The sequence below is a fragment of the Hyperolius riggenbachi genome, chromosome 6 (genome assembly GCF_040937935.1).
Source record: "Hyperolius riggenbachi isolate aHypRig1 chromosome 6, aHypRig1.pri, whole genome shotgun sequence".
NCBI classification, from domain to species: domain Eukaryota; kingdom Metazoa; phylum Chordata; class Amphibia; order Anura; family Hyperoliidae; genus Hyperolius; species Hyperolius riggenbachi.
The window spans coordinates 46,353,252-46,368,161 of NC_090651.1; the positions used below are offsets into that span (position 1 = coordinate 46,353,252).

General features: G+C 44.8%; 1 protein-coding gene across 2 annotated transcripts in view; it reads left to right on the plus strand.

Moving 5' to 3' along the window:
- LRRIQ3 (leucine rich repeats and IQ motif containing 3) overlaps nt 1–14,910 on the plus strand; it is a 128,570-nt gene that overhangs the window by 75,608 nt on the left and 38,052 nt on the right. For both annotated transcript variants that reach the window (XM_068239221.1, XM_068239220.1), the window contains exons 3-4: nt 2,700–3,023; nt 10,232–10,365. In XM_068239221.1, the coding sequence (XP_068095322.1) occupies nt 2,700–3,023; nt 10,232–10,365 (458 nt within the window). The remainder of the gene's footprint in view (nt 1–2,699; nt 3,024–10,231; nt 10,366–14,910) is intronic.

Here is a 14,910-nt window from a genome sequence, read left to right on the forward strand (position 1 = left end):
TTTCTGCTTCAAACACAATTAGGAATGACAGCTGAATGAATTGTGCGCCCCCTCCTACACTGCGCCCTGAGGCTGGAGCCTCTCCAGCCTATGCCTCGGCCCGGCCCTGTATCTAACATAGTGGCATAGGTGCACGTTTTACACTGGACCCTCCCATGGACTGTATGTATAATATGGGCAGCATGGACATATGACTATGATAGGGATTAGATTGTGAGATCCTCTGAGGGACAGTTAGTGACATTTATTTAGTACTTACATAGCGCCAACATCGTCTGCAGCGCTGTACAAAGTATATTGTCTTGTCATTTAACTGTCACTCAGAGTGGCTCACAATCTAATCCCTACCATAGTCCTATGTCTATGTATGTGTAGTGTATGTATCGTAGTCTAGGGCCAATTTAGGGGGAAACCAATTCACTTATCTGTATGTTTTTGGGATGTGGGAGGAAACTGGAGTAACGGAGAAAACCCACGCAGACACGGGGAGAACATACAAACTCCTTGCAGATGTTGACCTGGCTGGGATTCCAACTGGGGACTCAGTGTTGCAAGGTAAGAGCACTAACCACTACGCCACCCACATAATAATAATCATAGTCATAATCATAGTCATAATCATAGTCATAATGACTATGTACTCTGTACAGTGCTGCAGAAGATGTTAGCGCTATATAAATACCAAATAATAATAATTATAATATTCATATTCACATGATAGAGATTAGAGACCATTAAAATCCATTTTCCATGGATAGCCACTGTGTGAGAGAGGTGTGAGCAGAGGGAAAGGAATGATTTGTTGCTGATTACCTCTATTCATATATACAGGTAGTCATTACCACAAAAGCAGGGGTGTAGCAATAGGGGGTGCAGAGGTTGCGACCGCATCGGGGCCCTTGGGCCAAAGGGGCCCCCGAGGAACCCTCCCTCAACTGCAGTGTTAGCTCTCTATTGGTCCTGTGCTCATAATAATGACTTCTATAGATACTTTGAATAGTGGGTATCATTAACAAGCTGCTCCCCATCCCCTTCTTGCACCTCTGACATTGTAGTTGCCATTGGCAGGTTTTGGTGCGCCGTATCTATAGTTATGTATAGAGTGCCTAGGGGGCCCCGATGTAAAACTTGCAATGGGGCCCACAGCTCCTTAGTTACGCCACTGCACAAAAGCACCAATAAAGAGCTGATACAGCAACTGGAGTACGGTCCACATGGGCCCTTCAAGTCCTGATACCCTGGTAAGGTTGCACAGTTCACACCGGCACAGTAAAGCGGACTGACCCGATTGGGTTCGAATGTTTGAATAGAGAGGAGCACTGCTGCAAAAAGCACAGCCCCACAAATGTATTTAGTTTTATTGCACTTGTCTAATGAAGCATTTCAAAGTACACCTGAACTGAGAGCGATGTAGAGGCCGCCATATTTATTTTCTTTTAAACAATCTTAGTTGCCTGGCAGTCCTGCTGATCTCTTGGGCTTAAAGGGATACTGTACAAGGGGTCGGGGGAAAATTAGTTGAAGTTACCCGGGACTTCTAATGGTCCCCCGCAGACATCCTGTGCCCCGCAGCCACTCACCGGTGCTCTGGCCCCGCCTCCGGTTCTCTTCTGGAATTTCAGACTTTAAAGTCTGAAAACCACTGCGCCTGCGTTGCCGTGTCCTCGCTCCCGCTGATGTCACCAGGAGCGTACTGCGCATGGAACAGACCATACTGGGCCTGTGCAGTACGCTCCTGGTGCCATCAGCGGGAGTGAGGACACGGCAACGCAGGCACAGTGGTTTTCAGACTTTAAAGTCTGAAATTCCAGAAGTGAACCAGAGGCGGGGCCGGAGCATCGGTGAGTGGCTGCGGGGCACAGGATGACTGTGGGGGACCATTAGAAGCCCCGGGTAACTTCAACTCATTTTCCCCTGACCCCCCTACAGTGTCCCTTTAAGTAGTGTCTGAATAACACACCTGAAACCAGCATATGGCTAATCCAGCCAGACTTCAGTCAGAAACACCTGGCAGAGGACCAGCAGGATAGCCGGTCAATTTGCATTGTTTAAAAGGAAATAAATATGGCAGCCTCCATATCACTCTCAGTACAGTTGTGCTTTAAACATCGCTCTCAGGCCTAGTTCACATTATAAATCACCAGCGCAATCGCAGGCGCCGCTGAGCAATTTTGTGAGCGATGTTGTAAGCGCTTTTCTAAGCGCTTTCAGAGCGATTTTCTCTTAGAAAAGCATTTTTCTAAGCGCTTTTGTATAGCTATGTTTTGTTCACTTCCTGACGGCAAACAGGAAGTGAACTCTTTGACCTGGAAATGAATAATGAAGAGGTGGACTAGTCCAAAACCTGTCAATTCTGTCAGATTTTTACTACCTACTGTAAGTGACAGCAACATAGGAGAAAACTAATGTATGGCTCATTTTACTCTGGAAAAAACATACTTCTTATTTATATATGTTTGCACGTATTTAAAATTTTACATTTTTCGGCATAGTGCCCCTTTAAAAATAAGCAAAATCACTTATAATGTGAATCAAAAATCGTTCTGAAAAACGATGTCCAAAATCGTTAAGCAAATTCACTAAGCGCTAGCGATTGCAATTTTGGTGTGAACCAGGCCATATTTGGTAAAATAGAAATACTAGTATTGGTGAATGTCTTTCTGGATAAACATGTCATTTTGATACTTTGTCTATTTTAGTTACAGAATCTTCCTGGGCAGGATTTTTGGCGCGGGATGAAGGAGCTGAAGCTGCTCTACCTGCACAACAATCGCATCAGAAGTCTGAGTAACGTTGAGTCATTATCTGCCTGCCCGGCTCTCGTAGGGATCACTCTGTACGACACTCCTCTAAGCTTGCAGAAGAACTACCGCCATATCCTAGTCAACAGTATTTGGACCCTGAAAGCCTTGGATAACTTTGTCATCTCTGATGAAGAGATCATTGAGGACTGGAACCTTCAGGGTAGATTTAAAGCACTGAGCCCTGAACTGCAGCTGACCCTGCTATCTGCCTCCCGCAAGGTGTGTAACCTGCTATCCAACTTCAGCTTATATTGTATGCCTCTCATAGTCACTACCAGGGACATAACAAATTATGGAAAAACCATAGCAAAACTTTGATAGCCTTCCAACATTCAGATTCCCTTTCCTCTCGTTTTATGGTGACCTTGATGCCCTCTATGAGCCCCACCCATAACAATGTTGTCTCTATGACTTCCTCCATCGTTACTTTCCAAACCTATGTCCAACTATGTCTGATATTAACTTTCTCCTCTAAAGAACGAGTGAAGAATTGGAACACCACTGGTTCTGAGATGTAGCTAGGGTTTTCAGTGCCCGGAGACAAAATTGGCGTGGCCATACATCAGAATGTGGGTGTGATCATGGGTGGAGTCAAATGTACAAATGCTGTTTAGATAGTCAAATGCACTCCCTTCCCCGTTCAGATAGCCAGATGTGCCCACTCACCTTTAAATAACCAAGTGTTCCCCCCCTTTAGATAACCAGATGTGCCCCCTTTTAAATAGCCAGATGTTGTCCGCTTTTTCTGATGTGGATATTGGTTCTGCACTCCTCTGCAGAGGGAGGGCGAGAAGCAGAAGCACTTCGGGCAGCCAGCGAGCTGCCTCTCACGCATGTGGGGGTGCAGCGGCCATGCTGAGTGCTGCACCCGGGGACATATGTCCCCCTTTTCCCCCCATAGCTACTCCTTTGCACTGGCTTTGCTGATTAACCACTTCACCACTGAGGGGTTTTACCCCCTGACCACCAGAGCAATTTTCACCTTTCAGCGCTCCTTCCATTCATTCGTCTATAACTTTATTATTACTTATCGCAATGAAATGAACTATATCTTGTTTTTTTCGCCACCAATTAGGCTTTCTTTAGGTGGGACATTATGCCAAGAATTATTTTTTTCTAAATGTGTTTTAATGGGAAAATAGGAAAAATGTGGGGAAAAAAATAATTATTTTTCAGTTTTCGGCCATTATAGTTTTTAAATAATGCATGCTACTGTAATTAAAACCCATGAAACGTATTTGCCCTTTTGTCCCGGTTATAAAACCATTTAAATTATGTCCCTATCACAATGTTTGGCGCCAATATTTTATTTGGAAATAAAGGTGCATTTTTTTCAGTTTTGCGTCCATCCCTAATTACAAGCCCATAGTTTATAAAGTAACAGTGTTATACCCTCTTGACATAAATATTTAAAAAGTTCAGTCCCTAAGGTAACTATTTATGTATTTTTTTTAATTGTAAATTTTTTAATTTTTTTTTAATTACAAAAAAAAAAAATGGGGAGTGTGGGAGGTAATGAGTTAATTTTATGTGTAAAAGTCATTTATTTGTATGTGAAAAATGTGTAGGGTGTAGTTTACTATTTGGCCACAAGATGGCCACAGTAACTTTTTGTTTTAATGCGACCTCCAAGCTTCCTTCCGGAAGCTTGGAGGAAGAATAAGGAGGCTGGACACGTGAGTTTTTTCTCACAATGATCGCGCTGCCCATAGGAGAGCAGCTGATCATTGCGGGGCTTAGATCAACGAACGGGAATGGATTTTCCCGTTCATTGATCTCTGGGCGAGCGGGCGGCGGCGGTTTTACTAGCGGCGGGCGGCGTGTTTACGAGCGGGAGCGCGGGCAGCGTCGGGAACGCGGAAAGTACGTGTTTCTCCGTCCCTGGTTTTTAAAGGATGGAAAAAGGGGCGGAGAAATACGTACGCGCGGGGGTAAAGTGGTTAAAGCGTATATTGTAACAAGACAGAACGATACACTACATGTTGTGAACCATTACGGGCCTTCCTCAGGTGTACACCTGATAAAGGACTATGATGGATTGCAACATGTAGTGTATTGTTCTGTCTTGCTACAATATACACTTTAATCAATGTTCTCTGTGAGTAAAGAGTTATGGCTGTCATTCCTTATCAGTGTGGGAATAGTCCGACTAGGTCCTGACTGGAGAGAAACTGTCACTTGCATACCTGAATCTTAACCCCTTCAGGGAGAGAAAGAAAACAAGGAACACATCCTAGTTATTGGGATGAACTGGTTAAAAACAAAAAAAACACAGGGACACCGGGAGCCCAGTATCATGTAATAAAGTCTCCTAAATATGGCCGACTTTTTAAAGTTATACTCACAATTGTGGGTTGCTGATGAGAGCAACCACTTTCAGTGCATGTGGAGAAGTACTGTCTCCACTCAGCCTTTATGGTCGCTACTCCTGGAAAAAAGCGCTCTGTGTCCGTAGAAGCGCTATCCCTAGCTGAACACTGGGATCAATGGTTACTGGATCATGCGGCAGGAGGCGCTCATATAGTATATATTAGACAAATATACAGTATATTAAGGTAAGAGTGTGAATTATTACCTATTATGAAGACTCAAGACTCAGGTAAAATGTAATAATAATTTAATTAGCACCTCGACAATTAAATTATTATTACATTTTACCTGTCTTGAGTCTTCATAACAGGTAAGAATTCACACTCTTACCTTAATATACTGTATATTGGTCTAATATATACTATATGGGCGCCTCCTGCCGCATGATCCAGTAGTTATTGGGATGCTTGGGATAGTACACACATAATTAATTTTCACCTTGGTATTCCTTTAAAGTTTTTTCTGTATGATAGGTAAGTAAACATGTATAAATCTATGTTTAACATTTTCACTGTCTCAGGTAAACAATGGTGTTTTTTAACACCAAAATAAGATGATAGGTTTCTAGGAAAGTCCTATTTAGGATTAGGACCGAAATTGTTTATCACATCTTATTTTTACTCCAGGTTTGCTTAACCTCCTTAGCAGTAGTCACGAGTTCAGCTCGGGGTAGGAAAAACATGCCAAGAGCGGTATCCCCGAGCTGAACTCGTGGTAGCCTCCAGGAGGTCTGTGCAGAGCATTGCGCGCATCGGGCATTTTAACTCACCTCCCATGGGATCCCGATGTCGGCCGCCAGTCAATTTCCTCTCCTCCGAGGCTCTGCTTCCCCTTGGTGAGATCGCCCTCTGTCGTCATGACGACAGCCAGCAATCTCACTAAAGGGTTACAGCACCACCTGGAGGAGGATGGAGAACTGCAGCGCTGGATCCCAGGGAGGTGAGTGGGTGCTGAGCTGCTGCAGAACTCCTTAGCAGCATGATTTTTTTCCAGGTTTTAGGATCTAAAAGCATGCAAAAAAATTGCACCGCTTTTAGACCCTAAAATCCGGAAATAATCATAACACCAGGGGGGGGGGGGGGGGGGGATAAACATGTCTTTGTTGCCTACTTACTCCTTTTTGGCGGTCTATTTATTTTTCAATGTTTTCTTTCATTTGATTGACATAAATACGCTTATCAGTTTGTCCTTTTCTTCAGAGCATATGATACTTTTCCGGAGTTGTCAGAAATAAGTCAGTTTATGTCTATAGAAAGATCAGTGAATCTTTTCACTGTAAACACAGTAGCTCCATCATTGTCCCGTCAGTGTTCCCCTCCCCCATTGTGAAAGGGATCACTATCCCGGTCATCCATCCAGCTGCCACAAGGGCTTCCTTCTAGGAGTGATGCAGTGTTAAGTGATACATTAGTAAGCTGGTTATGTCAGTGTGTAAAGGTTGGGGAATCCCTGGGGACCCGGTGAGTAAATGAGATTGTCCTTTCAATAATCCTGTCTGGCCTCCGTGTCCTGTATGGGCTCAATACAAGACTGTTTCCTCGAATTGCAGAAGGAATCTGGGCTGACATCAGCTTTCCCTGAGTGTTCAATATGTCAATGATAATCTGTAACCCCACCCAGAGTGCTTCTCTGTAATGAGTGTAAAAAAATCCCTAATATGTCACTAATGGACCATAACTCCACCCACGAGATCTTTTCACTAATGGATGGCAAAACATCTCGAAGTATCTTCTGGAGAGCGACCTGGTTTTGGCAAAGAATGTTTATTTGAACCAAAAAGCCGTACCTGTGTATTTGGTGTTACAATCTTCTACTGTTTATTAACTAGGTGCAGCATATTGGGGTAGCCAAGTAACAATGCAATCCAGTTTTTGCAGTTACTACCTTCCCTGTAGTGACTCTGAGCGTGGTGGTAAAAATGCTTAAAGAGAACCTGAAACAAGAAGCGTCTCAGGTTCCATACTTACCATACCTTCCTTACCTCCCCTTGAGGAAGCTCGCCCCCCGCTGTCTCCCCAGGTGGCTCCTGTCACCCCCAATAGATGGGAGCGTGATGGGGGAGCACACTTGGCCGGGCCGCACATGTGTGACAGGAGCCACCTGGGGAGACAGCAAGGAATGAGCGGCCTCAAGGGGACTTAAAGTGAACCTCCGAACTAAAAATCGACTTAGCAGCACTGAAAAGGCTTGGTGTTTCTTTAACTGTTTCACAGCATCAGAACTTTGTTTCTCTTATACAAGCCTCATTTTTAGCTGCACAGAAGAAAACTGCCCGGGCTTTTTTCCCCTGATGCTGTGCAAAGCATGATGGGATTTCTGATTTTGTTGTTCTTGTTCTGCTGTTTTGGTGCAATTTTTTTTTTAACATTTTGAATTTGACATTTAAAGCCTAGCCCGTGCAGCTGGGAGAGGTAATCAGGACACAGGATAGTTGAAACTGTGTCTCCTGCTCCTTGTCACCTCCTTTCAACCGAAAAGATGGCTGCCCCCATGACAAAGATGGCAGCCCCCATGAATCACAAACATTTGCCTGTTCTTTTAAAACAGGGTGGGTAAGAGATTATATTACCCATCTATTCTAATTAACATAGCTAATGTAACTTGATGACAGCATGTTTGTTTAGGCTGAAGTTCCCCTTTAAGGAAGCCCAAGGTAAGTATGGTACCTGAGACGCCTCTTGTTTCAGTTACACTTTAATTGGCTGTCCTGTCCCACTTTAATCAAAGATTCAATTTAATCCCAATCAGTAGCTGATACCCCCTTTACCACAAGAAATCTTTACCTTTTCTCAAATAGAACATTGGGGGTCTCTATGGCTGATATTGTGATGGAACCCTTCCCACAGTGTAATGTCAGAATCTAGGTCCTGACAGTTTGCTGTCTGTGAGACTTGTTGCATTGTGGGAAATAACAGCTGTTTCCAACTGCCAAGCAACCACTATCTCGCTCTGTGCACATGTACATCTCTAAAAAAAAACAACCTTTTAGCCTATCGCAGTTTTAGTGGGTGAGTTTATAAATAATGGCAGTTGGTGCTGTCTGCTGTTTTTTCTTGTCTGCCAGTAGTAAAGATGATTATGTGCTGGCTGATTGTGGATCAAACAACATGAACAGATTACATGGCAAATATCAATCATTTCTTGATCTCTCTTCTATTTTTTTAACTTCTCACTTTGCAATGTATAGATTTATCTTTCCCCCTTTTTGCTAAAGTTCCCCTTAAAAGTGTGAAGGGTAAAAATATGTCTCCATGTTAAAGTGTGGTGTGAGCCCAAACATCGCATACAGTTCGAAGTTCGCAGTGAGACGTCCACAAGGGTGAACTGCCGGCCATCATTAAAGAGGAACTCCAGTGAACATTTTACTGTTGGCAGGTGATGTAGCTGCTGCATGGTTTTTGGCAGTTGGAGACAGCTGTAAACAGCTAATTCCCACAAAAGTTCGAACTTTTCTTGTGGGAGGGGTTACTTGTGGGAGGGGTTTCACCACAATATCAGTCATACAGCGCCCCCTGATGGTCTGTTTGTGAAAAGGAATAGATTTCTCATGTAAAGGGGGGTATCAGCTACTGATTGGGATAAAGTTAAATTTTTGGTCGAGTTGCTCTTTAATTTGTAAACTGGTATCTGCACATCAGGTAAAAACTGATCAGTGCCCTCTGGAATCCCTTACTTCCTGTGTGTGCTCAGTAATGCTGGGTACACACAATACTTTTTTCTGCTCCATTTTCCACCCGATCGCTTTTTCCGCTCGATTCTGCTCTCAATTCTCTTATCTTCTGCTCGTTTTCCTTATTTTTTTCCATTCACTTCTATGAGAAATCGAGCATAGAATCGATCGGAAGGAATATCGGACATGTCGGAAATGATCTATCGAATCCATCTATCGAGAGGAGAAACTTATGGTGTGTACCCAGCATCAGACATGAGCAGATCACAGATATGTAATCTATATCAAATTTTCTAACTGCCTTATTACAGCAATTTCTGGTGTAGACTCCGATGATCACAAATACCCTTTTAAGAATGCTCACCTTTATAACAGTTTCTATTTAATGACTCAGCAGAGGCAGAGGGACCACTACAGCAGCCATAGCGACTGCAATGGGCCCCTTAGCCAAGGGAGGCCCAGTGGCAATGGCCTGCAGTGATAAAGGGGTCTGCAGTGGGATACCTGAGTAATGTGAGTGGAGCAAAGGAGAGAGGTTATCTACACTGGGGGCTATGTAATACATGAGGGCCCCTCTGACTACCTATACTGGGGGCTATATCTATGTCTGGAAGTCCCCCTCACTACCCGTACTGGGAGCTACCTAATACTGGGGCCCCTCTGACTACTTATACTGGGGGACAGGGCCGGGCCGGGGCAGAGGCGAGAGAGGCTCCAGCCTCAGGGCGCAGTGTAGGGAGGGGAGCACAACTCACTCATCTATCATTCCCCTATTGTGTTTGAAGCAGAGAGAAATAAGAAAAGGGCTAACATGGCAGTGACTGCAACCAGATAACTAGAGATTAAGGTGTTGGGGGCCCTGGAGAGCCTCTTAGTCTAATAGCAATCAGTGTGTGACGGCTGAGGTGGGAGGGAGGGAGGGGCGCACTTTGGTGTCTCAGCCTTGGGTGCTGGAGGATCTTGTCCCAGCACTCTGCTAGTGGGCTACCTAATACTGGGGGTACCTCTGGCTAGCTATAGTGAAGAGCACTTCTGGCTACCTATACTGGGGAGCTACCTTATACTGGGGATACCTCTAGCTACCAATGCTGGGGGGTTGACCGATTCTCAATTCTGCTGGGGGGGGGGGGGGGGGGGTTTGGGCTCATTATTTTTTTTTTTGGGGGGGCAATCAGAATTTTTCTATGGGGCCCCATGGTCTATAGCTACACCCCCATGACTCCGAAAAAGAGTAAGAATTGTCTTTCCCATATGTGATTCCAGGAAACGTGATATCTGATTGGTTGTGCGGAGTTTCATTAGCCCGCTGTCATTTCTCTGTTTGCGGCTTCCCTGCGTATGCCTGGCTGCCTTGCACTGATAATGACCTTGTTTTGTTGTGTTGCAGGATATCTCAGTGCAGAACGAAACCAAAGACACGAGTGAAATCATTACAAAAATCAATTGCGTTCTGGCCGCCTGTTCTCCGGTGCTAATTGTCCAGAAATGGATCCGAGGGTATTTAGTGCGGCGGAGCAGCGGGTACGTAGCACAGTCTCTGATCGTTTTATGTTTGTCTGGCGCAGAGCAAGAAAATAAGAAACACATTTCAGAAAGTGGTTTATGTTCCCATAAAGTATTGGGGCCCCAGCGTCCCATGAACGCGCTGCTGTATAACAATAATGGCCCGCCATAAAGTGCCCGTGCCTCCCCGAGCCCCATTCTTTTGGGTGAAATAAACCTTTAAGTAGTGAAGTCTGGAGGGCACAAGCACAGTGAAAGAATGCATTGGCGGCTGTACACGGTACGGCGTGGAAAGTCAAGGATGCAGTGTTTTTTATTTTGCGATTTTTTTTTTTTATTTTTTTTTTCCTCTATAGCAAAACCGTTGCCTATTTTTGCTCTCATGAGTTATTGCTGTCAGGAGTTGTTCACTTCCCTTTTTGGGCAAGAAACGTAACAGGGGGTAGAAGAAAAGGCCAAACACATTTAGCCACCATTTTCTGCATCCTCTTACTTCAAGTTGGATTTCTGGGCCTTAAAGGGAACCAAGCACCACTTTTTTTTTCCAGGTTTCTAATAGGTTTAGGAGCTGCCATGTTCCCATCCCCTATTAGCTGCCCATTATTTATCTGCCGGGAAGTTGTGAAAATAGTATCTGTGACTTCTCTAAACTCTTTGAAGCACAGTGTCCTACCTACCTGCCTCCTGCTGATGAAAGCTTTTTGTTTTTTCTCTGCTAATGTGTGCAATAAAATAATTACATCAGCCCTATCTGCCGGAAATTTCTGCCCACTGGCAGGCCGTGGAAGTAGGGTAATAAAGGCTTCTGCTAAATCTTTAAATGTAAAATAAAGAGGTAAAATTGAAGAGGACAGCCAGGTAACTTGCACATTTTAAAAGGAAATCAATATGGCAGCCTCAATTTTGCTTTCACCAAAGGTAACGTTTATATGGTGCATTAAGGTATGTGCCTTTAAGGAGGAACTTTATCCAAGGATTGAACGTCATCCCAATCAGTAGCTGATACCCCCTTTCCTATGAGAAATCGATTCCTTTTCTCCAATAGATCATCAGAGGGGACTGTATGGCGGATATTGTGGTGAAACCCCTCCCACAGTGTGATGTCATGACCATGATCCTGACAGTTTGCTGCCTGTGAACCTCGTTGCATTGTGGGAAATAGCGGCTTTTTCCAACTGCCAAGCAAGCATAGTCTCCCTCTGTGCATAGAACTCTCAGTAAATGAACATTCCGCACAGATCACCTGTCAGTACTAAAGATGTCGCCACCAGTGATACATTTCAGAATGTAAATCAGGGAGAGGAGAGGTTTAACAATGGGCACACACTGACTACATAATCTGTAAATAAGCAATTTTATTCATTATGTCATTTTCACTACAGTTCCTCTTTAAAGCCAATGGGTACCACATTAAAAATAAAAAAGTCAGATACTCACCTAAGGAGAGGGAAGGCTCGGTCCTAATGAGCCTTCCCTCTCCTCTCCCGGTGCCCTCGGTACTGCGCTGGCTCCCCCGTTCGCATCCGCCGCCGCAGGGACTTCGGAGGTCTTCGGGAGCACTCGGGCTTCCGAAGACGGGCCGCTCCATACTACGTACGCGCGAGTGCATCATAGAGGGCGCTCGCGCATGCGTAGTATGGAGCGGCCGCGTCATCGGGAGCCCAAGTGCTCCCGAAGGCTTCTGAAAGCTCCCTACGGCTGCGGAAGTGGCAGTATTTGACCGAACTGGTCGAAAACTGCCACGGGGGATCCTGCGCGGGACCGGGCACCGGGAGAGGAGAGGGAAGGCTCATTAGGACCGAGCCTTCCCTCTCCTTAGGTGAGTATCCGACTTTTTTATTTTTTAAATGGTAAACACTCACTTTAAGGCTCACATACCTTTACTTCTTCTTTGAAACCTCTCAGTCCCTGAAATCAGCATTTAAAGGAATCTTATATGAGAAATAAAAGTTCCCCAAAGAGAAGAGATAAGATTCTAGATCCTCTAGTAGTGTTCCCCAACCCTATCCTCAAGGCCCACCAACAGTGCATGTTTTGTGGAAATCCACAGAGGTGGTTAATCAGCTCTGCTGAGACACTAATTACCTCACCTATGCATGTTTGTGGTTTTCTGCAAAACATGTACTGTTGGTGGGCCTGGAGGACAGGGTTGAAAACTGTGCTTCCCCATCCTCTTCCACCGGCTGTTCCAGCTCTGTCCTGTCTAGAAAACTACTTGTGGACGGCTCGCACATGCTCAGTAGCAGGGCTTAGTGGGCTCAGCGCTGGAACAGAGAGGTGCAGGGAGATGGTGGAGCTAAGTATCTATATTAGGCATTTGCAAACCTCATAGGTTTGCTTTAAAGAACAAGTGACACCCATGCTAACCTATAAATAAAAAAACACATATATAAGTAGATAAATACTAGTTCTACTTACATAACAGATGTATTGCACTGTCCATGTTATGATTCCTGTGAATTTTATAAAGGAAAAGCAGAGAATCCTATTCTAGGCAGTTTCCACCTTGGTTACCTTTGAATGAAGCTAATCCTGACATAATTTTCTCCCTCGCTCTTTTTTTTTTGACCTCTTGCTAATTGTGTTTTGGTTACCCGCCCTCCTCTCAGAGACTTCAGACACTCCCACTGAGGTCTATACTAGGAAGTGCACTGTTTTATGTCATTAGAAGGAGGGGAAAATAAAGGGAAGAGGATGAATATATTATAGATTAAAAAAAAAACCAGCATGCAACTGTTTGGCAATGGCAATTAAAGGGCAAGTGCCCCTAAGCCAGTATGTGATAACTCCAAACCATAACAACAGAAAAAGTTTTGAAAGCAGGATTAGCATCTTTATCCCTCAATACACTCAGACCAGTTGCTATTGAAATGTAATTCGTATGGTGACAATCCCGCTTTAAAGCATTCAAACCTGCTCGGTTGAATTCTGGTAAGGTGACAGAGGCAGATCTGAACCATGTGGCTCTGCTTATTCTCCTCCCAGGACCACACACTAAACCTCCCACTCCACATCCATCCCATCCGCACTCCTGATCATTCACGCATTCCAGCTCATACTGCCGGGACATGCATGCTCAGTCAAGGCCAGATTCATACTTTTATTGCCTCTAGGCCAAGTATGTTGGGGCTCTCATTCCATGTGCAGTAGTGCCCCTCCCATTCCATGTGCAGCCCTCTCTTCCATGTGTATCATCCCTGTACTGCAGCTCCATCCCATTCCAAGTGCAGCCCTCTCTTCCATGTGCAATATCCCTGTACAGCAGCCCATCCCATTCCATGTGCAGCCCCCTCTTCCATGTGTATCATCCCTGTACAGCAGCCCCCGTCCATTCCATGTGCAGCCCCATCTTCCATGTGTATCATCCCTGTACTGCAGCTCCATCCCATTCCATGTGCAGCCCTCTCTTCTATGTGTATCATCCCTGTACTGCAGCTCCATCCCATTCCAAGTGCAGCCCTCTAATATCCCTGTACAGCAGCCCATCCCATTCCATGTGCAGCCCCCTCTTCTATACAATACAATACAATAACATTTCTTTTTTCTTTTCTCCCATAGGACTCAAAGCGCTTAGGCTCTCTCAGATTCAGTAATTCTATGTGTATCATCCCTGTACAGCAGCCCCCGTCCATTCCATGTGCAGCCCCATCTTCCATGTGTATCATCCCTGTACTGCAGCTCCATCCCATTCCATGTGCAGCCCTCTCTTCCATGTGTATTATCCCTGTACTGCAGCTCCATCCCATTCCATGTGCAGCCCTCTCTTCCATGTGTATTATCCCTGTACTGCAGCTCCATCCCATTCCATGTGCAGCCCTCTCTTCCATGTGTATCATCCCTGTACTGCAGCTCCATCCCATTCCATGTGCAGCCCTCTCTTCCATGTGTATTATCCCTGTACTGCAGCTCCATCCCATTCCATGTGCAGCCCTCTCTTCCATGTGTATCATCCCTGTACTGCAGCTCCATCCCATTCCATGTGCCACCCTCTCTTCCATGTGTTGCGTCCAAATATGAATATGAAGCCCCTCTCTGCCATATACAGCTCGCTTCTCTTTTTCATGTGTTGCTCCCCATTTGCAGCCTCCTCTTTCATATGAAGCAAACCCTTTTTCATGTCGAGGTGCTCCATTGGGCTGCAGCCACCCGAGGCCCGGGCCTTTGGGGCCCTGTTCTCAGTAAAAGTGGCCACACACCATACAATTATGATTCAATAATTACGATTGGTTGTCCTGAAAAATCGAGAGCTGTTCTTTGTTTTTGAATGAGAAATCTGGTCGGATTTCCAGCTTTTTTTTTTGGGGGGGGGGGGGGGGGGGGATTGGACATGTTGGAAATTTCAGACCAGCTTTACCATGTACAGTTCCAATCAATTTTTTTTCTGAGCTTTCAATTACTTTAATCATGATTGGGGAATAAATTAACATAGGTGTGTGGTACATTGACAAAGTTTTGAATTGTTACAATCAGTCATACATTGTTGTTGCTATTCTTGAACTGAACAGATATTTAAAAAATTGTATGGTGTGTGGCCTCCTTAAACTGCACCACACATTCATATCT